The sequence below is a fragment of the Xiphophorus couchianus genome, chromosome 11, assembly GCF_001444195.1.
Source record: "Xiphophorus couchianus chromosome 11, X_couchianus-1.0, whole genome shotgun sequence".
Lineage (NCBI taxonomy): Eukaryota > Metazoa > Chordata > Actinopteri > Cyprinodontiformes > Poeciliidae > Xiphophorus > Xiphophorus couchianus.
In genome coordinates this window covers 10,587,383-10,609,788 of record NC_040238.1, presented here as the reverse complement: position 1 = coordinate 10,609,788, position 22,406 = coordinate 10,587,383, and the positions used below count along the sequence as shown (strand labels likewise).

The 22,406-nt window shown below is 40.4% G+C and overlaps 1 protein-coding gene across 4 annotated transcripts in view; it reads right to left on the bottom strand.

Moving 5' to 3' along the window:
* clip2 (CAP-GLY domain containing linker protein 2) overlaps positions 1–21,330 on the bottom strand; it is a 35,575-nt gene extending 14,245 nt beyond the window's left edge. For 2 of the 4 annotated variants that reach the window (XM_028031498.1, XM_028031499.1), the window contains exons 1-7: positions 20,835–21,330; positions 17,758–17,974; positions 10,751–11,250; positions 6,435–6,559; positions 3,420–3,633; positions 335–532; positions 155–258 (exon numbers count right to left, since the gene is read on the bottom strand). In XM_028031498.1, the coding sequence (XP_027887299.1) occupies positions 155–258; positions 335–532; positions 3,420–3,633; positions 6,435–6,559; positions 10,751–11,250; positions 17,758–17,872 (1,256 nt within the window). In that variant the 5' untranslated portion in view covers positions 17,873–17,974; positions 20,835–21,330. The remainder of the gene's footprint in view (positions 1–154; positions 259–334; positions 533–3,419; positions 3,634–6,434; positions 6,560–10,750; positions 11,251–17,757; positions 17,975–20,834) is intronic. The other 2 variants (XM_028031500.1, XM_028031501.1) reach the window with 2 other exon arrangements.
* Positions 21,331–22,406: the final 1,076 nt, after the last annotated feature.

The following is a 22,406-nucleotide window of genomic DNA, read 5'->3' as shown; positions in this document are numbered from 1 at the left end:
TAATTGATTTCTGAAAGCAATAAAAAGGGTAAAGCATTCAAGGGGCTGAATACTTTTTACAGGCACTGTATGTTTCTGATCTAAAATGATTTACAGACAACATTCAACTAAACATTGCATGTTTTGTCACAGAGAGGCGAGTGAATGACATCACCTCTTCTCCTCTTCGAGCTGATTGGCCAGTTCCAGCTTGTCTTTCTGTGTGCTGGCCAACATGGTCTGGACCTGCTGGAGGGCGCTCTCGTTCTCCGTCATGTACTGAGAACACAAAAGAAGACGACTGATTCTGGTTTGTTGTGTCAAAATGCACCGGAGGCCCAGACTCTCTCTGTACCTGCACATGCTGAGCCTTGAGGACGCTCAGCTCCTTCTCCACCTCGCAGATGTGGCTGTTTGCCTTGGCAACCTCGGCGCGCTCCAGGTCCCTCTCGGCCAGCAGCTGCTCGATGTGCTGCTGCTTCTCCTTCAGGGCCTCCTGCAGCGCCGTGGTGCCCGAGATCTTCCGGGCGTAGCGCGACGACGTCTCCGTCAGCTTAAAGCGAGAAGGAAGATGAAGCATTAAGAGACGAGAGTTGAATCAGCTGCCTGGACGTCTGTTCCCAACCCGCTGCGTACCATGTTATCCTAAACATCACAGTATTGTGACAGAAACATAGGTCAGAAATTAAACACTGCAAAAACACAAAACATTACCAAGTATTTTTGGTCAAGTTTTGAGTGCAAATATCTTAATATTTAAATTTGAATTATTTCAAGAGTACCATAACAGAGTGTATTAGGGCTATTGTAGCTAGAAACATTTTAAAAGGAGTAGATTTCTAAGAAAAAAAACTCCAAAATTTCTGAGTTGGAAAAGTCAAACATTTGCAAGGAAATAGATATTCTGGGATTGATCTCAGGGCTTTTTTAAAACAAACAGGCACATTTCTGAGTTTTTTCTCAAAAATTGACTCCTTTTTTCTATCCATCTATTGTAGAGTACACTTGAAATAAGACAAAATGAACTTACAAGTAACTTTTCAGCAAGATACAGGAGCTTCTTATAATTCTGGAATATTGAATAGAAAGTACTAGTTCCACTGGAAGACTGTCTCATAACATGGGAAACATGTCTTGTTATAAGTGAAATAATCTGCCAGTGGAACTAGTACTTAAATAAAGCTCCCACGTCTGTCTAAAAATACCACTATGAAGAGAGTTGGATCAAAACATCCTCTTCTTCTTCTTCTTAAAAAATCCAGGAATTATTTCAGTATGATATCTCTAGGCAAAAGTGACAACAAAGTTTCTCAGAGATCACAACATTAACATTAACAAGTCAAGATTTTATCTATAAGTTTACAGCCAGCATCTATCTTCAATAAAAACCTTTCAAACCCAGCAAATGTATTATTTTTATTTTCATTATTCATGAGCATGCTATATAAACAAAAGCTCCAAAACAGCATTTAAACCATGTATTTCCTACTTTAAAATATTTCACAATGCAACATGTTGTTTGTCCACTAGAGGGAACACTTTTCAAAGATTTCCAGGAGGGTTTTATTTTGGTAAGGCTGTTTGTTTTTAACCAGAATTAACCAGATAAATTAGGATTTTGCTTCAGCAACCAAATGAGAGAACAAAAAATAAAAATATTTTTGGAGATTCTCCTTTTCTTACATACATTTAATGTAAATTTCTACCAACGCACTAGCCACACAGATACTAGAAAATCCTCTGTTCTTCAGCACTCTGCTAAATGAAAGTGACGGGGCAAATATTTTTGAATATCTGGTGCTCAGTCAGGATGAGCCGCCAGATAATTCACAAAGCTTGCTCTCAGTGCTGTCTGACGCCGCTGCCAACAATTAAGGAAAGTAGAGGGGAGTGCTCTCCGTCCAAGCGCTGGCTTGTAACCAGAAGCTAAAAATCAATGTGAGATACTCTGATGCCCCATCTACTTCAGTCTGCTGCCAGGGACCACTCTGAGTCTTCATCTTAAAGCGACAATACGTCTGAAATGGGATGAAGCTCTCTTTTAGGCTGTGGCTAAACCAGTTCCTTAACATCTTTCAATTTGCGGAATGTTTAAACCAGCCTGGTTAACCATGTTTACTCGCTATCTCTGCAGTTAGATGAGAAGACCCCAACAAGTCTTGTCTGAAAAAAACAAAAAAAACACTTAACAAGAAATGCTCAAAAATAAACCAAAACTGTTGATATTGCTAAGTCACTGATGTCTGCCTTTTCTGGGGAGAAGGAAGGAAGGGCCATATCATCAGTCTATTCAACACAAATAAGCATTCAAGCCTCATATAAACAGGAAATTACAGAAAACTATAAGCAAAGTGGGAAAGAAGTAATTAAATCCTGAGTGACAGAACCTTCAGGAAGCCATATGTTTATATTATTGGGTATTTTTACAGTGCTTTATATTGGAGATATACAGTTTATTGAGCAGATTGAAACATCCACATTTAGAGATGAAACTATGAGTAGGACACAGTTTTAATCCAATTTTATGACAAACCTTGTGATAAACCTGTCAATGGTGTTTCACTTACCCAATAACCACTAGAGATAGGCAACCCTGTAGTGAGTTATGCTCCAACTCTAGTTATGTTCACACAGCAAGTCTTCATGCTCAATTTCTGATATTTTGCTGAAATCAGATTTTTTTTGTGTGATGGTTCATACTACTAATTAACTGTAAAAGTGTCTGAAAAACAGACTTCTGTTTGAACAGCTTACGACCCCAAAGCGACCTCTATGTCCAGAATAACATCGACGTCTCACAGCGGTGCACAGTTTACGCAAATAATAATGGACGCCACTGTCTATTGATCAAATTGCCGACACTCTGTGGTTTATATTTCATGAAGAAGAAAGTTGTGCTCAGTGTCTTCAGAGGTTTTTGCATCGTTTCAGGTTCATGACGCATTTCTCACATCAATGACGTAAAAGATGGATAAGATGCGTTCAGACTGAAGATGCTCTGAAAACAATCAGGTTCGCATGCAGTTTAGTACTACCTATAGAAGTGGTACACATCATATTTTTTTGCTGTGAAACGATCAGAATTGAGCCGAGCAGACTGTGATGAAGAAGTTGCATTTGCTTGCTGATTGAACGTAGCCAAAAACATTCAAAAGCATGTTTGCTGCTTCTGATCTCCAGACATGGCTACGTTTCAGAGATTTCAGAAGTTTAAGTAAGTGATATAAGATCTGTAGGGGGAAGCCTGGCGTGGTTTTTATGAAAGTATAAGCGACCAAGACATGAGAGATGGGATCTGCTCATCCAACCCTCCACAAGAGAGCAAACAAACACACACACCACTGACTGCCAACCAGATCCTTTAAACTGCTCGTCACACTCATGCTGAAACAGCCCGTCTGCTATCACCGTGAGCCTGGAGCACACTGCAGCCGTCTTACCAGTCCAGCTCGGCTCGGGCGTCCACCCACAGAGGAGGCCACCGAGCTGACTGAACTGATGGAGGAGCTGCTGGGGCTGTGGGCCAGAGAGGAGACCCCCATGGCCACCCGCTTGCTCTTCTTGGCCTTGGCCGGGCTGGTGGAGGGGAAACCAATGCGGATCACCTTGTGGATGGGAGCAAACAGGCCAAACTTTGGAAGGCACTGGAAGTATCTGAAAAAGAGAGGAGAATGGGAGGCTTGATACTTAGATTACCATGGAGTCTATTGGGTAAAAGTAAAATATTATACAAGTTTGTGCTTCATACTGAAATGCTTGAGTTTAAGCAATTTTGCAGCAGCGGCAGACATTTTTCCGCTGATTTGCAGTGACACTCAGCAACGGAGAACCTCGAGGTTCTGGTTGTGATGGTCTAAATGAACCCAGACATTTTATTTTGTCTTATAAAAAATGTCCGTGGCCCAAACATAATGAGCCAGGAACCAGACCATAAACTTTATTATTTTTTAAATACAAACAAAAAACAAAATTCACATCACACCAAGCTAATATTATGTAGTGCTGGTGTTTTACACTGTCGGCGCAGAACGGCAGCTCAGAACTGACCAGTAGCGATAGGTCCGGCAACACCGATGCGTCGGTGCATGCATCAAGCCTATAGACCAAAACCCGTGTCGGTGCGTATTGATTTCAGTAAGTCACGTGACCGATACAGAAACTGTTTTGAAATGACGCTGACGCGCCAAACTGTGTTTATAAGGAAGCGAATCTGTCACCGGGATGCATTTGCCAAAAAGATTCTCTATCTTTTACTGTACGGTGTCAACTATGGAGCCTCAAGGCAAACAAAAGTTTTCCGCAGTGTGGGACCATTTTGATCTTACATCGGAAAATAAGGTATTGGTTTTCATTTCATTGTTTCATCCGGTTCTTTTCAGTTTCTACTTGATATATCTGAATCCAAATTGACTCTTACTTTCATATTATGTTCTGCAGGTTAAGTGTCGCATATGTTTGACAGAAATGTCTTATTTAAATAAATTCACCTCCTCAATGCTGAGGCATTATAGAGCAAAGCATGAGAATGAAGTCTCAGACACAACTAGGATAAACTCAGGTATTCAGCCATTCTACAAATTACTCAGGGGCTTTTTATAAACTATTTCACATAAATGTATTTTTTACTTCATTTTTTTCTACAGCAGAAGTTGTGTCAAAAAAACGGAATAGACTAGGTCATCAAATCAGTCTGTCAACTACGTTGCCTGCAGAGATTTGAATGTCCAGCAGGTGTCAGTATTCAGTGACGCAGCATCGACACAGTATCAATACAGTTTTGCTTTGGTCGAAACGACATGACGCCTCATTTACCCATCACTACTGACCAGCTTCTCTCAGTTCTTCAGAGAAACGAGCTGCTAATTCACAGTCATTCCGTTACAAAACTTAACGATCGTGTTCCTGTCGCTCCAAGTGATTAAACTCACAATTACAATCCTCTGTACTGAGCATCTGTCTGATAGCAGACAGTGTGTCCGTGAACAAGTTTAACAAAATGTTGTATTATAACCGAAAAGAGAGATGTAATTTCTATCATAAATATAGATTTGCAAAAAAAAATCCTACAAATTACAGTGAAATACTGCCTCTTCCGGTGGGCGCTGGAAGTAAGACCCGTAATCGTTTCCCCATTAAGCCTCCCAGGAATAAGGTGGATAGATTTTGATCTAGGAAGAAGTTACAGAAGCCTCACTGTGACACATTTTTGGTTGACTTTCTTTCCTGTTTAGCTATGAAACAACTTGATGCAGCAGTGACATGCTTCATGGCTTATTCAGTGTACAAACTGACAGCATTAAGCATGACTTCTTGATGGTGGATGACAGGTGCAAACACAATGCAAACGTCAAATTGCACTTCAAATGCATGAATAACAAACGCAACAGAAAAATGCTGCAACTGCAGAAAACTGAAGCAAAAGGGGAAATGATGCAAACAGCAAAAACAACAGCAAGTATAAAACACTGCAAACTCTCGCCACAAAATGGAAATCCTCCAGACCACTAGGGGGAGTTGACCACCGAATCATATGAACCAGACGCTCAATAAACTCTGGGCAGGATTTCCAGAAGAAAGATGGAAAAATGAAGAAAATTGTATGTCATACTTGAGTTTACAAGTTTACATTAGTTTTTCAAACAGTGTCTTTTACAATATTATAGAAGAGCAGCAAGTTGGTAATATGTCCTACTCCAGACTCCCATAGTGGCCTGATGCACTTATGAGTTTGCAACGTTTTACATTTGCAGTTGTTTTTCTATTTGCAGCATGTTTTCTTTTTGCTTCCATTGTCTATACAGTAATTGGATTGTTTTACTGTTGTATTTGTTTTTGTGTATGTGTGTTTGTGTTTTAGAGTGTTTGTAGTGCATTTCACCATTTTTTCTGCATGTTTGGACTTCAAACATGCAGCACCAGAAGAAATGCGTTTTACAGTTTACCGTAAAATCCAACCCAAAAGGTCTTCTATCATCTCTAAGTTTCTGTTTAAAAGTAACACCTTTCAATTACTTCTGTCATTACCTCTTACAAAGAAAGTACTCCTGAACCAGTACTTGTGTGTTTTTCTGTCTGTGTGTCGGTTATGGAAGATGGCCGCTCGCACTGAGGTTCTGGTTCTGCTATAGGTTTCTTTTTGTTAAAGTAGCAAAAGTGTAAAGATTTAATAAAAATGTAAAAATAATAATTAGAGGGTTATATAACTGGCATTTAATAAATAATTGTCTTTATAATTGCATAAATACGTCAATAGCATTCTCAAAAACATAAGCCTGATAAAAGGAGCAAATCTGATCTGGGGTCAGCCGCAGCCATTTTCAAGGACTATTTGGTGGAAGTCATGCATCTGAACACATGGATCCACATCCTTCCCCTTGATTTCCTTTTAGGGAAACACAGCAGAGGAATTTCAGGAGCTGGGAATTTACGGTGTGTGTGTAAATGTGAGTGCGCACCTTGTACCAGCGACTGCACCGTCGTTCTTCCCCAGGGGCTCATCCAGTTCCACCCCGCACCATTCACCCTTGGCGAAGTCCGTTTCCCCCATGTAACGTATTACTCCCATCTTCGAGCCTCCCACCTGAAAACAAAGATGGCTGTCAGCCGGATAAAATCGACGTGGAGTCAATAAACCTTTACGCTGACTTGGAGATTATTGACTGAGAGATGTTGTACCATGGTGGTGGGATATCAGGCGTCACTTCTAATTTTAAACGTAGTACAGACATTTATTTATAAAATGGAGGCATCCCATTTCACAATGACGCAAACTTTAAAACGTTTTCACTGACAAAAAGCTGAAGCACTTGAAGGAAATCTGAAGAGGATGTAATATGCCTTTCTCTGGTTTTTGGGTTGTTTTAACTGGATGGCCATGTCTTGGCAGGTTTTTTTCCATTTTCAGAGAGTAGACAGAACAGATCTGACTGAAACGCTCATAGTTTTTGATATTGTTTTAGAACCTAGACCTGCTTTAAACTTCTCCAGGCAACTGGAAGAAACTGGAGAAAGACAGGCAACTTTCTCCATTGCCTGTCTGCTGTCTTCTTTAGCTTTCATTATGGCTGCAGGATTTCAGAAATAAGTTAGTTGTGCTAACCTTAAAGCACTAATCATGGATAAGTTCTTCTAAAGCTAACACACTACACAAACATGTATTTAGAAGAAGCTAATGTTAAAGTCCTAGCTTCAAAACCAATTACATCTGTCCTTGAGAGAGTACAACGCTCTAGCACTAATTTAATTTTTACATTATAATTTACATGCTCCATAATGCCATTAGATATTGTAATTATGTTTCTTGTCTGTGTTTAACTTTATTCCCGTATGTTTAATACCTGAAATAAAGTTATTGAGGGAAAAAAGGAGAGGGAATGTGAGGAGAGGAAATAGAACTGCTGCATAAACAGTTTTAGCTAAAGCGCCAAGCTAAAAATTAGCTTCGCTTCATATTAGGGGACTAGTGGAAGTTTGTCCACTGCTGGTATTTGTGATACTATTATTGAAAATTGCAATGCCTACTGCAAATATCCATATTTCTCTTACTCTTTTCTTTGTTTACCATTATACATTGTCCCCTCCACACACTCAGTATCTGAAGAAACTAAAAATACACATAAGGTGAGGAATGTTTAAAGTTACAGTGCATCCAAATATCTTAGTGTATTACAAACATTGCAGAGTATTAATGCATGACAAATGAAACACGGTACAATGTTGCATCCATTGGTCAGGCCATTCCCATTAATGTGTAAGTAGGTCCCGATAACGTCACACTCTACATCATTTTGTAGAAAACAGAAGGATGATTCATGCAGGTTTGTAGAAAAAAACTGCAGCAGAGGTATTCTTCTATTGCTCCGAACAACCGGTTTCAGATGTGGCCAATAAAGTGATGAAGAGTGGTCACAAAAGGAGCGTTTTGCACTGCTGAACAATGGACCCATTCACAAACTGTTGCTTTTCTGCTAACTCACATGCTGCTTTGGAGCCTGCTGAGTGAAACTACTCAAGTGAAAAGAAGAAGCTTAGAGAAGAAAATAATAAAAATATGAAAACTTGAACTTTTAGCCCTTATAGTGTCACTCCTCTGTTTCCTCTCCTTTCGCGCATTTATTCAGGGAAACAGTATTCTGACAAGGCAGCTGCAGCTTTTATAAATTTATGGGGAAAAAAATCACCAGTCACAAATAATTCATCCAGCAGCGTCACATCACCGGGTGAAAATAATGGTTTCCTGTTGGGAGGATAGTCTAAGCTGCACGCACTGCAGCTGCTGAACGTCTCTCACATGGCGAGCACATGCATGACACACATGAAAACACTCCTGACATCCCATTTCCTCAGGAAGTGACTTCATGAAAGTGGATCTTAAAGCTAAATGAATGTTTTTCTGGACGCATCTTGCTTCGTCACTACGTCCATCCATTGTCAACATGTGTTGATATTTGCTCGGTCATTGGGGTGCTGGTACTTATTTTGAGGCGCTCATTGGGTCAGAGGTGGTATACACTGTAAAAACACAAAATCTTACCAAGTATTTTACTTATGTCTTAGTGTATAGAAAGAAAAAAAAAGCTAACTTAGAAGTAACTTTTCAGATAGATATAGAAGCTTATTTCAAGTCAATGCTCATACTAGATTATCTGGCAGATTATTTCACTTATTCAAGACATTTTTTTCTATAAGTGAAATAATCTGCTTATTTACCTCTAGAAAGGTCTGAAAAATCAGCCCTTCCAGTTTTCCACAGAAATTCACATAAAATCAACTGATCCAGGCATTTGTTCTCGCTAATGCATAGTGGTGAGTTTACAGTACATCTTCCTAAAAAGTGGTGAAAAACATTTGTTGCTGAATTTAGCGACTTTGCAGACTCCTACAGTGATTTTTTTTTCAGAGAGTTGCTGTGAGCCCCTCCCACCTGTGAGAAACTTACAGGGTCTGTCTAACTTGTCATGCAGCAAATCCAGCCTTGTGTTCTGCCATCTTATAAAACCTGACAGTGTCAGTTATTAAAAAAAAAGTATTGGCTATATTGGAATCGGCAGGTCAGGCTTTTTAAAACATCGGTGATCGGGCAGAAAATATATATTCCTAATAACTGTTGAAATTTAGGAGACAATGTTAAGATTAATTAATAGCAAATAAAGCTGACATATGTTATAAGAGAAAGCAGTGAATTGGGGGATGTTATCAGGCACCGTTGTCCTTCTGTGAATCCACAGAGACGTGCGATGTCACAAGACGTTAGGCGGAGACTGTCTGTCAGCGTGGCCGGCAGACGTCTCAGCGAATCAGGGTTAAAACGTCACCAGGGTGTCGTCTGCAGAGATAAAACTACTCCTTCCTTTCACAACGTCTAATCCTCGACACGTATAATTATTCTTTTACCAAAAACGCTTGAATTTGACAAAATTATCAGAAAGGTTCCCAGTCAGCGCTGATAAACTCCTCTTCAGGGTGTCCCCTCTACTGCCACCGCTTTAGAATTTGACACCAAATACAGAGAAACAACCACCCGCTTTGTGTCCACAGCGTGTAATCTGAGTTTGTGCTAATTTCACAAAATATCAGAGGCCGAGACGACTGGATAGCAGCACATCCGTGCCACCGCAGCCAGATGGATTTCACTGGGAGAGGCTTAGGAAATAGATGGATTCACTGATCAATGTGTCAGCAGCGGACGCTCCTCTCCTTAAGTGCTGAAAGTAATCCAGAGTGATTTATAATATTGAGCGGCGTGGAGGTGCTAGTCATCCCCCTCGCCCATCAGTAAATGGAAAGCAAAGGGGGCCGGGGTCAAATTTATCAGCGAGGGAACGCTGTGTACGCCAGTAGCCGTCCAATGTCACTCCTCACTGTTGGCGAGGGTTAGAAGACGACGTTAAGGGGTCTTCTAACATGCACCTATTTCTCTTCTCCACAGGTTCATTTTCTGCAACATGTGGGGAAATGTGACGTACAGGTTCAAATATATACATACATCTGATAATGTATGTATTGCTAAAGGACTTGCTAATATCCTTTACCAAGTAGCACCACAAACATTAATTTCTGTTGGCATCAAGAAGCGTCTGGTATAAGTCTGGTGGATATTTAACCCCTCTGCTGCTTGAGTTCATTTAGCTTGTTAGGAACTAAACTTTTAGCAATACTGACCACTAGAAAGAGTTTTACACTTCAGACATGTTCACCCAGTTTCACCCATAAATGTGCACATTTATACCCCGATTCACAGATCAGTAGGCAAACTGGCTTAAGTGCTTTGCCCAGGGGCACATTGACATGACTGAAGGAGCTGAACCTACAGCCAGAGTCGCCCTAGATGTTTCTACATCAAAACTCCCTACTTTTCCAGACTCAAGTTTTTATGGATGGATGGATGAAAGTATCAATCAATAGATTGTTTAGACCCAGGGGTGACCAAAGTGCGGCTCGTGGGCTATTTGTGGCCCCTGCACTGATTATGTTTGGCACCCGAATGACACAAATGTGGCCCGCCATCACAGGTGGCTGATGCAAATGTGGACTTTATATTTTTAATTAGGGCAAATTTATTACTGATAAATTAAAATCTTGTTATGCCTTGTTTACTGTTCAGCAGAAAGAAAAAAAAATCTTTGTAGTTTTGATACTTTTCTGCCTTCTGGATTTAATTTAATTTGGCCAACAAGGCAACAAATATGATCCTCTCTCCCCATTCAGAATTTTAATATTTGCCTGCCTTTTCTAATCACATCCATCCAATCTACAACTAGTGATTACTCACCAGAACTCGATCTCCAACTCTCAGGTCTTTATCTCCGCCTTTCTTAACCGAGCCGCTGTCCGACATGTTGGAGCCAGACTCATTTCCCGTTTTCACCGCGCTGTTGAGGAGCCCTTCTCTGAGCGGCACCACCACCCTCTGGCCAGCAGGGGCACCACCGCCGCCTTGGTGAGTCTGATTCTGGGCCGAGTCGGTGGAGTGGCTGTCGCTCCCCTCTCCGACCGGCTGTCGGGTGAGCTTGGAGGGCCGCGTGAAGATGCCCTGGAGGGGCTGGCACTCGAAGTAGCGCACGCCACCCACCGACCCGTCGTTCTTGCCAACTAGGTCGTTCAGTATGACTCCGGCCCACTGTCCGGGGGCAAACTGGGTCTCCCCCAGGTAGGAGATGACTCCGGGTTTGACGCCGTTGACCCACACCTGTTCGCCAACAGTGTAGTCTCCTACAACATCATCGCCTTCCTCTGAGATTTTAGCCGGAGCGGCAGCCTTCGGTGGAGTGCCTAAAAAACACAGACATCATATTTCATCTGTGAATTTTGGCAGTTTCTTGCATTGTTCTACTAAATTACCTCCTCCCACTTAACCGTGACATTCCTGCAGGGGAAAAAAAAAATGCCTATGTGGCAACATTCAGCAGGCAGATTAGACAATACTCTAATTCTTTGTGAAAAGTGGGTCAGAGACACGGTATCAGTGACAAGCCGGTGATTAACCCTGCCATGCTGCCTGGGATGTTGCCTGTTTGACACATAGGCGAACTGCATCTCAGCAGTCTGTAAGGGTACCATTAGCATGCGGTCTGGTGCGCAGCACTGCCTGTGTGTGTGTACAGCAGCAGTGGTTGGTGCCAGTCTACTTTCTATAGCACCAAGAACCCAGAGGCTTTTTGGGCCTAAAATTGTTGTGCTTTATGTAGCTTATGCCTCAGTTGCTCACATATGGAGTTCTGAGAGATTAAGTGAGACGGAAACAACTATTAAAGACGAGAAGTGATGATGTGGTGGGAATGGCTTCGAAATGGTGCCAGAATCTGCAGAAAACACGGGGTCACAGAGGTTCCTCATTAGGCAGATGCCTTTCAAAGTGGGTCGCTCTGTTTTTGTCCCATTATGCAGCTGGGCTATCAAAAGTTTTTTTTTAATTCTCTGTTAATTAATGACCCTCAGTGACATTTATGTCACAAGAAGGAGGAAGAGGAAGGAAGCTGGTAAAAAGAAAACAACCAATAGTGACAGAGTTTTGTGGCGCATTAACTGCAGCTTCCATAAAGACGTGTGTCTGGACGTGTAGTGAGAACCAACAGTGGTGGGATTGTGATGTTTCTTTTATAATGTCATAATCGTGGCTTTTTTCAGCCATTGTTTACATCCAGATTTACGGAGTCTGGCGTCTTCTGGTGCAGCATTATGATGCATCTCTCATGTCAGTGACGTAAAAGTCAAATAAAATGCGACATGACGTTGTATCCGATTTAGGAACACATAAAAAAATGGTACAAATCAGTGACCATAGCCTAAAAGTTGGAGAGCCCTGGTGTACAATATACCTCCCTACATTTTCAACTGCATCGCTAACACTGTCACATGACTAAGCATGGCCAAACCCACAAACATGGCCAAACCCACACCAGAAATATAAATAACAACCAGATGGAAATAGGTATTGGTTATTAATAACAACCTATTTTACCTGTGGAACTGATACGATATGTTAGAAAAACATACAAAAACAAGAAACAATGCCAGGCACTTCTGTGTTTTTATTTATTTCTACAAAACCAAGATTTTTATTTTTGATTTGATTTATTTATTTAATTTTTATTTCTGCATATGAAATGCTCTAACTTGAACCGAACAACTGCGACAGACCGGCAACCTGTCCAGGGTGAACCCCGCCTCTCGCCCGGAACGTAGCTGGAGATAGACACCAGCATCTCCTAACCCCACTAGGGACAAGGGTGTAAGAAAATGGATGGATGGATGGATGGATGAACCAAACAAACATTTAACCCGTTAGTTCACATTTCATTTCTGTGGTCGCCATCAGCTGACCTAAAGGACAAACTGTGAAACACTGGCAGAAAGGTGTGGCATAGAAGTGTGTGTGAAGAAGCTGTGAAGTGTACGCCAGAAGGGACAAATCGGTTCAATAAGAGGGGCGGGATTACATCAGGGATGAGCTTTGGGCACCTTCGTGTTTGCAGTGTTGATGGACAGGTTGACAGAGGAGGTCACGCAGCAATCCCCACGGACAACACTGTGCTTCGTAGTGAGATGGGGGAGCAGGTGGAGCAGGTGGAGCTATGCTCTGGATAACAGGGATGCTCTTAGACTCAAACCACTAGTACTTTCTGGATATGCTACTTTATAAATGCTTGCAAAATTATTTTTGTCAAGCAGGTTTGTAGACTCAGTGTGGCATTTAAAATCTGAACTAACACCATGATCTGGGTTTCTTAGGCAACATGGAGGCAGGGGCAAAAGGATCCTTGGCAGAGGGAAGACTGGAAACACAGCCTTTACTTTCACCATTGTGCTTGGCCACCTCCCACCACCATCTGAATCCCACTATTCATCGACTGTGCACAATGAAACCTCCACAGCTTCCTCCCGGTCCCTCTCCTCCTCCTCCTCCCTCTAATTATCCCCCTATCTCTCACTGCTTTGGTCTCTCTTTCACACACACACACCCTCCTCTCTCTTTAAATCCACTTTTTATGATCATTTTCAACAGTAACCACCGCCCTCAGTCGCTTAATGTTTGGTTGGATTTATCTGTCGGGAAGGCCTGACATTGTGTTTTTGCCTTCAGCAGAGGTTGTGACAGCTGTGGACGACAGATGGAGGGGGTGTTGGGTGGCTGAGCCTAAACGTTTTTGACTTTTGATCAATTTGTTGCTTTTAAATGCCTCATGTCGTGGTCCAGTATCATTTAGCACAATAGTGAGAGTCATGTCCAACATTTAAAGGACAAAGTTGGATATTCAAGGTCTTTTCTGTAAATACAAACAGGCTTTAATTTATTTAAAAATATCATGTTTATCTTGTTGTGGGATCATTTTGATGTGAGAGGAAATAACTGGAGGGTTTAATATGTAATATCGCTAGGCTCAGGGGAAGCATTGCTCTTGTTAGATGGTAGTATTTGGTTTATTCTGCCCAATGCTACAGGCTATGATGTTTTTAATTGTTGCATCACATGAGCTCACATGGTTTCTTAGACTGTCTATTGAACAGGACTCCTTGTACAAAACATTTCAAAGGCAAGCTTCGCATGATCAGTTTCCAGCATTTTTGGGTAACACTAACTAAAAAGATAGTTGCGCTAACTCTAAATCACTAATCATAAACATTAGCTTAGCTAACACTAAAGCACTATACAAACATGGTATTTAGGTCTGCTAATGCTATGGTGCTATAGCAACATGATAGTTAGTTCCTCTAACACTAAAGCGCTAAACCTACTTGTTATTTAGTGGGAGCTAATGCTAAAGCGCTATACCAACATGATACTTAGTTCTTCTAACCCTAGACCACTACACTAATATGGTATTTAGTTATGCTATTCTTTCCTCTCACTGCACTGAAAAGACATCCTCAAATTAAAAGGGTTAATTTGTCTAATATTTTCAGAGTGACATCACACTACTGCCGGAGAAGAGGAATTCATTTTACAAGTATTTACACATGTATTTGCCAGGGAAGCACATCTACAGCTAAGATCCTTGCTGCTGCAAATCGATTTTCCAGAGCTTCAGGAGAAGTAGAACCAGGAGAGGTGGCACGGCTCTGTTATTTTCACCTCAAAAGCAGCTGAAGGAAAGCTTAAAGCCTCCGCTGGACGCCGAGCCAAGTCTTCCGACACAGTGGCCCCTCTCTCCGACAGTCGCAGCAGCTAAAACTAACAAACTGTGGGTTGGGATTCAGAGCACGGGGTCGGGTCACTGTGAAGATCATCTGCTGCAGAAGACAGATCCCTCTGTGTGTTTTTAGCCACATTCAGGTAGAAAGGATAGAGTAAAAGCTACAATGTCTCATCTCATTGCTCATTAAACTACTAAAGATACACCGCTTCTTACAATCTGAGCTGTGATTTGTTTACATGACTAATTAAGACCTAGTTGATGATTTAACCTACAACCCTTTTCCACCACACTCTGAAAATTTTGTCAAAACTATCCACAGCTGCGACACAAGCAAATTTCTATCTCTAATACACCCAAATATTTACTGTGTCAGCTCCCGGGCAAAAAAAGTCAGAATAACATACAGCAGGCGATTTTGTGCCTCCATCTCTTTTCTCAGCAACCAAAAGTGAATCAGCTTCATATTCAAGATTGAAATAATGAAGGGTGTGCAGCTGTAAATACCAAAAGTGGTATTTAAAGCTGTATGCATGGCTGTAGGAAAGTCTTCGTTTTTCCACTTGATCAGACTCTAGTGTTTATGTAGCAGACTTGTTGGAAGAAGGAGCAGATTTCTATTGAAAACGTTTTTTTAGGGTTAGGGTAAGAATAGGATAACAAATTAAATAAGGACATTTGTTTTAATCAAAAGAAAAAAAGACAAATAAATACTATCTATCTATCTATCTATCTATCTATATATATATAAACATTTAAAATAACAGAAAAAGGAAATAATAACTAAATAAACTTCATTTTTACCAGCGTCTAAACTAACCTCAGCACCAGAAGTTAGCAATGAATTTTATACCACTGAATAAACCTGCTAATTAACTGCACCACATTAGCACAGAACTGCATTTGTGGGTTGAGCAATAGAGTTGAGTACCTGGGTTGTGACCCCTAACAACTTCCAGTCAGAATGTGTTCACAAGCACAATTTTCAGCCGTAGTTATAAATGCTGTTTGTGGCTCCATTCATAGCCATCGGTTTTGTTCAGAACACCAGGTGGTTCATCGGCCCTGCCTAAAGCTGTGTGTGTGTGACGCCCGCTAATTACAAACTCTAGTCAAAGTTCATTCACAAACAACCTAAAACACTGAGAAAATCTATTGTCAGAAGAGAGTAAAGTTTGAGTTTGACAGAATCAGAGTGGAGATTTTAGCCAAACAGTCATCTGCTAGAGAGTCCCCCCAAAACATCACCATCAGGCCAAATTAAAGACTTGGATGGATAACTGAGAGGAATGTTTGTTTTTCCTGCTTTCAAGTGGCTCTAATGAACCAGGGAAAGAATGCGCTTTCTGTGCTCTGATTGCTCCCATATTTAGAGGTCGTGCGGTCTGAAGCCAAACTATCTTATTTTACACCCCAGAACTGAAACGGGAAGACAGCAACTTAAAACCCTTGAATCTGAGGAGGTTTCTGCAAAATATCGCCTGACGGTGTTCAGTCGGGGTTTTAAGAGCGCTGTGATGAAAACCTGCAATCAGCGTGAACCTCGGACACTTGTAGCTGTGGTGGATGTAGAAAAAGGGCGGCCGCTCTCCTGTTTCCATCGTCAGGCTGTAATTTAGCACAGACATGCGTGTGGAGCTGTGAGAACAAGCCTGTCATGTGAGCTACAACTGAACGGTGTAAACAGTGTGGCTCTGAACAGCTAGGATTACTTCAGACAGGGTGGTAATTTGGTGTAACTCAGCGATAGTGAAAGATTTACTCAGCAGCTTTGCTGACCACTTTCTGCTTAACGTAATCATTTTATGTATGAACATAAAAAATCTTTAAGAAAAATGTATACATTTATATATAATAGCTGCACTTCAATTCACTACACTATAAAACTGTGCAAATTGGAATTACAAAATAAAGCTGCTTAATGCAAACACTCCAATTTTGAAAAAAACTTCAGTTTTTCGCTAAAAGGAAAAAGTATCTACAAAAAAGTGTTTCTTCCAGCTGTATCAAAATTTGTGTATTTTGCAAAAAATTGCAAAGGAAACATCTTTTGCATCATACGAGTCACAAGATTAACAACCGGATGTTGCCACTGGTGGAAACGACAAATAAGACAACAGGAAGTGGTAGGAGGATGATGACGTGGGATGTTTTTAGTCACTTATCGAGTGAACAAACTTATTCACCTGTGATTTTAGTTGTGTTTCATTTTTTTTTTTTTTTCTCCGAAGAGTTTTTGCGGCGCTAGTGGCTCGTATTTTTTTGACAGTAGGCAGACAGGAAGGAGGGTGAAGAGAGGGGGGAAGACATGCGGCAAAGGTCGTCGGGACCGGGAGTCGAACCCGCGACGTCCACGTCGAGGACTAAGGCCTCCAAACGTGGAGCGTGCTAACCCCCTGCGCCACCACAGCACGCCCCTTTGTTTCATATTTAATGGAATTGAGAAATTGTGTTTTTCAACAAAGTTTTGCGCACGTTTATAATGGAAATGCAGCTACTGTCTGAAGTTACATCAGACCAAACTTCTCTTAAGTACAGAATTACCTAATTTTTTCTACATAACGAGAATAAGAATATGTCAGAGATTATTTATTAATGTCTTCAAAATAAGAAGACATTAACAGAATAATTACTGTCTCTTTAAACAATGAAGGAAAACCCAGATGATGATGTAACAGGTTTGGAAGCTTCTGATAGGTTAACTAGTTCCACTAGCAGATTATTTCACATATATATCACATAATTATTTCTCTTATTATAAGTGAAATAATCTGCCAATAGAACTTATACATTTTAAAATCAAAATTAAGAAATAACTGTTTTAAAACAAGCGCTGAAAAGTTACTTGCAAGTTAGTTTTGTCTTATTTCACATGTACTGTGATATTTGCACTAGAAACTAGACCAAAAATACTTGGCAAGGTTTTCTGGTTTTGCACGACAGAACAAATAAAAAGGTCAGAAATCAATCCAGTGGGAAAACAGAGAAGTGCCCTGGGACCAGAGAGACGCACTGAAGTTCTTGAGTGTGTTTCCTACAACAGCTGTGTTAGGCTGACTGAGTCAGAAACACAAATAAATGCTCCAAGCCACTTCCTGCTGATGAGAAGAAATATACACGGAGTTTGGAGAAGGAAGTGACTTACTGTCTTTAGTGGCGACGGGGCTGGACGTTCCGCCCATGGAGCTCCGTCCCATCGGGCTGGAATGCTTGGCCCCACGGCCGGGAATCTTCAGTCCACTGGATTTCAGCATGTTCATTTTACAGGAGCAGGGAGGCGGCGGGGATCTGGAGCGATCTTCTGGAGGCGTACGGATCCGGTACTAGATCAAAGAGCGGAGGCTGTTGTTCTCCATGTTTAGCTGAAGGAATGAAATAGAAGGGAAAAGATGTTAGTACACAAACAATACAAAATACAAAGGTAAAAAAAAAGGAGGGAACTTGTCAAGTCTCCACAACCTCAACTCTGACAAAACTGAAATGAGGAATGGAACAGGAATGGGAGAGATTTGCAGCTGCTTAGACAGAGTCAAGGAAAATACCACAAACTATCAATAAAATACTTCAGTCGGTTTATACTTGTAATGGTTTAATTTAAAATAATCAATCTATATTTTACTTGTATCAAACCAAGTAATGAAGACCTACAGACACAAAGATATTTTTCCAAATTTTATATTTTGATCTATTTGAAGAACAAACGGAGTCAGATTGATAGCAAAGTTTGTACGGTGGCCTGGATGGTTTATCTGTGAGCTCCAAACAAGACAAAACCAACCAAATTCCAGACAAAACCTGACTTTATCGTCTCAGATAAGACCAAATAGAACACAGCTGCAGGAGGGTGGTCTATTACAACTTCTTGAACCTTTTCAAACTATGTTACACTCAACTACAGACTTTATTGTATTTTTTTATGTCTAAGCATTGCATAACCGGGAAGTGGATCCTTTTCCATTAATAAAAATCTAAAAAGTATAGCGTTATCCAAGCTCCATTTATTTTCATACCCTTAAATTAAACCCTAGTGCAACCAACTGTGTGTTTAAATCCAGCTGTTCTGTGACTTCTTTAATCTTTATTGAACAAAAATGTGCAAAAACAAACAGGTTTTACCTTAAAGAATAGAACATCAGAAGAAAAGGCAAGATATAATGTACGAAGAACTCATTGTGAAACAATCAAAGGATTTGATTGTCTCACAATGGGTTGCACTAGAAACTAGACCAAAAACAAATACATAAATACATATCTTAAGGAAAGTATACAATAAGAATAAAGAACAGAAAGAAGAAAAAGCATCCACACACACACACACACACAAAAAAAGACCGAAACAAAAAAACTAAATGAGGTTTATGGAAAATATTTTCTGTAATTAGACATTATCTTGTGTTTTAATGACTTTATATTCTACTTTTAATTAGCGTAATTAATACGCTAATTACAAGTAGTTCAACATGTATATCTGTCCCCAAAAATAAACCGCCTGGTGCCATGTTTACTTCTTAACAGGAAGTCATGGTTATTTTGAAGCAATCTGATTGGCTGACAGGTTTTAGCTTTGCGTTACACTGCCCCCTATAGGTTTGGAATGTTTAAAATAACGCTATGGTTGTGTTTGTGTGAGTTTATGTTGATGAAAACTTTTCAGGAACCAATCCTGTGTGTACAATATTATTGTTTTTTTTACGTATAAAATTTTAAAATATTTCCGCTGTGGCAGAGATATTTGTTTTTATAAAAATACAGCTGCATGTGTACAAGATCTAAAATTCAGTTGTTTTCAATTTGTGCGACAGGAAACTTTGAACTTTGCCCTGAGATCACTGGGATACACGGTGAAGCAGAGATGCATCTAAAGGTTTTCAGGATAGAAGCCCTGGAGGAATGGAGTTTAACTGAGCTAGAATGGCTCAGTTAAAGTCTTGACCAAAACCAAAGAAAGGCTGTGGTAAGACTGAAAAATTCACACTGCTTTCCATACAATCTGACTGACTTTGAGCATAAAAAGGACACTATTAAAACCATGTAGATAAATCCTGGATAAAACCCAACATAGTTCTGAATGTTCTCAGTAATGGACGACCGACCAAAATTAATACAAGAACGCATCAAAGACTCATTGCAGAAGAAGCCAGAACAACATCTAAAGCGCCGCAGACTTCACTTACCTCGGTCAAGGTCAGAGTTCACGATTCAAACCATGAGAAAGAGAGCTTCAAGGTAAAACCACTGGCGCTCAAGACAACTTGTTGTAATTGAGAAAACTGTGAATTTGGAATCTCAGCAATAAAATCCTGGACAACAATCAGCATGACCTCAAGCACACCTGCGAGTTTACAACTTAATGGCTTAAACAAAACAAAATGAAAGTTCTGATGCGGCCTAGTCCAAGTCAGGACTTGTGGCGGAACCTTAAGCAGGCCGTGCATGCTTGAAACACCCTCAAATATGGCTAAATTATAGAAATAAGTCAATCTAAGTAAGTTTGCTGCTTATGTTTCCTGCTTAAATATCTAAAATATATTCTAAGTTGGTTATTACACACATTTAATCTGTGACAACCACACCATTAGTTCACTTTGATCAATAAGGGAGGTAATGCCCTGTCATTAAATCTATTTCTCAAAAGCAATAATAAGAATAACAGTAATTTTCTTCATATTTTTTTTATTGTGAAGCAATAGTCTCAGCAGGTTGATATATGTCCAATGTAGGCCGGTGCCCAAGTGGAGCATGTCCTACAAATCATGGCCCAGAGCCTATTAGGAAGACATAAAGCTGCTATAGCCTCAAATAAGGAATGTTCATTTTATTTAAGATTTGTGTTAGGAATTAAATTAAGCGATTTTCATGCATAACGTTGGATTTTACATCTTATTTACACTCATTTTTATTCAGAAAAAATTGCATTTTACGCTTTAAATCAGGTCAATAAAATCAAACTGGCCAAAATTGCGATGCTGGTGGTTTAAAGCTATGCTTTATATATGGAATAAGCCTTAATAAGGCCTTAATATATTATTTCTTTAGGGACAGGATGGAAGCGTCGGGATGATAATGTAACACAACGCCAGCAGTTTGATCTATTGTTGTAGCTACTGCGGCAGGCAGCGTGGTTCACTCTGCCCTTCACTTCCACCCGTAAACAAAAAAACAGACAGAATTTTTTTTTTTTTAATGTCTGAAATGACTCAAAACATGCAGGAAAATCCTCACCTTCCTGTGTGGAAATGCAGAGTCCGAGGGGTGTCCGAGAAGCGGCTAACTTCTAGGTCCTCACCGGCGGAGGAGGGGGAGAGACAGGGCGGATTAGTGTCTGCCACTCCCTGGGATGCAAATATGGATGCTGAGCCAAGAAAAAAAAAAAACTGAAAGGGGAGAATCAGCGTGGATCAGCGTGGGTGATGGAGACAGACCGGTGTGGGTTAGCAGCCGCCAGCCTGCCGGTTCATGCTCCAGGGCGATAGCTAAGACGGCTAGGAAAGGATGTCGAAGAAAAACGACTCTTAAAGAAGCCGAACCGTTTCAGAAATACTTTCAGTCAAAGTTTTTTTCCGTTGATTTTTTTTTAGTCCTGTTTATCCGGTTCGGTATCTCCTCCGCTCTGGTTCCGCCGGTGCTGGTGGTTTATTGGGTCCAGCTCGGCCTCCCGTCTCTGACTCAACCCACAGACTGGATCGAACAAAGGGGCTGGGAAGGAGAGCCTCCTGAGAGGGAGAAAAAATGAGACTAGACTACACACAGTCTGGCTCATTTTCCTGTTGTTTTCAACTTAAAAGTATGGAGTTATAAACCGAAATACATTTATATTCGCATCCCCTTTATCTCTCAATGGTACTACTTTTTTAATCGGACTGAACAAATCCCAGAAAGGGACGTTTTTCAAACACAGACATGATAATCCGCTTAGTCTTCTCATTTTCTATGTTTCAAAAACACTGAATCTTTTATGTGAATCAACTGAAATAACACAAAAAGTCACTCAATCATGTTTTATGTGTTTATAACCTTAATCAATTATTTTTGTATATTTTCACAGATTTCAACTCATTTGACACAACTAGCGCGTGGAATTTTTGGATTTTCAACATAATTTATAGTGGTAGGGGCGGGGACACTTTTCTCTTAATGCTGTGATTGGACGGTGGATCCATAATCATTTTAAGAGCTCCCTGATTGGGCAGTTTTGTTTCTCAAAGGTGTGGCCAGTTTGACAGTCCTTACCGCGAAGACCTCCGCTGCTGCACTGATTTACTGCTGGATAGAGCCCCAGAAAAAAAAAAAAAAACACATACCAATAAGGCGCATGCGCATTAGGACAGTATGCTAAGGCGGCACCCATATTGTGATAGGCATTTCTGTTGAAGCACACAAAAACTGTTGAGCCAGTCAGGTCCGTTTAGCCCAAGCAATGTGACTGTTTGGTCTGGGTTGATACTCTCAAGCATTAGTAGCACAAATAAGCACTTTGTCATTTCTATTTTCCATGACAATGAGATATAAATAAAGTTTAACTTACTTGCTTATTCCAAGTTAGAAATTGGTGTAAATATTCAGTAAACCGAGTCAAATCACTTTGACTCTTTTGCAGCATAATATTAGAAAGAAGTATTGTCTAAAAGAACTTTTAACCATACAGAAACTTTTTAAATGGCCTTCTCTTATCTTTAGTTTAATTTAGCTGACAATTTGTTTTTATTGTGTTTATTAGGAAAAAAGTGAAAATGAGAAAAGAAAAGAATTTCTGTATGATCTCGCAATGCCATGTTTTAAATGTTTAAGTATCAA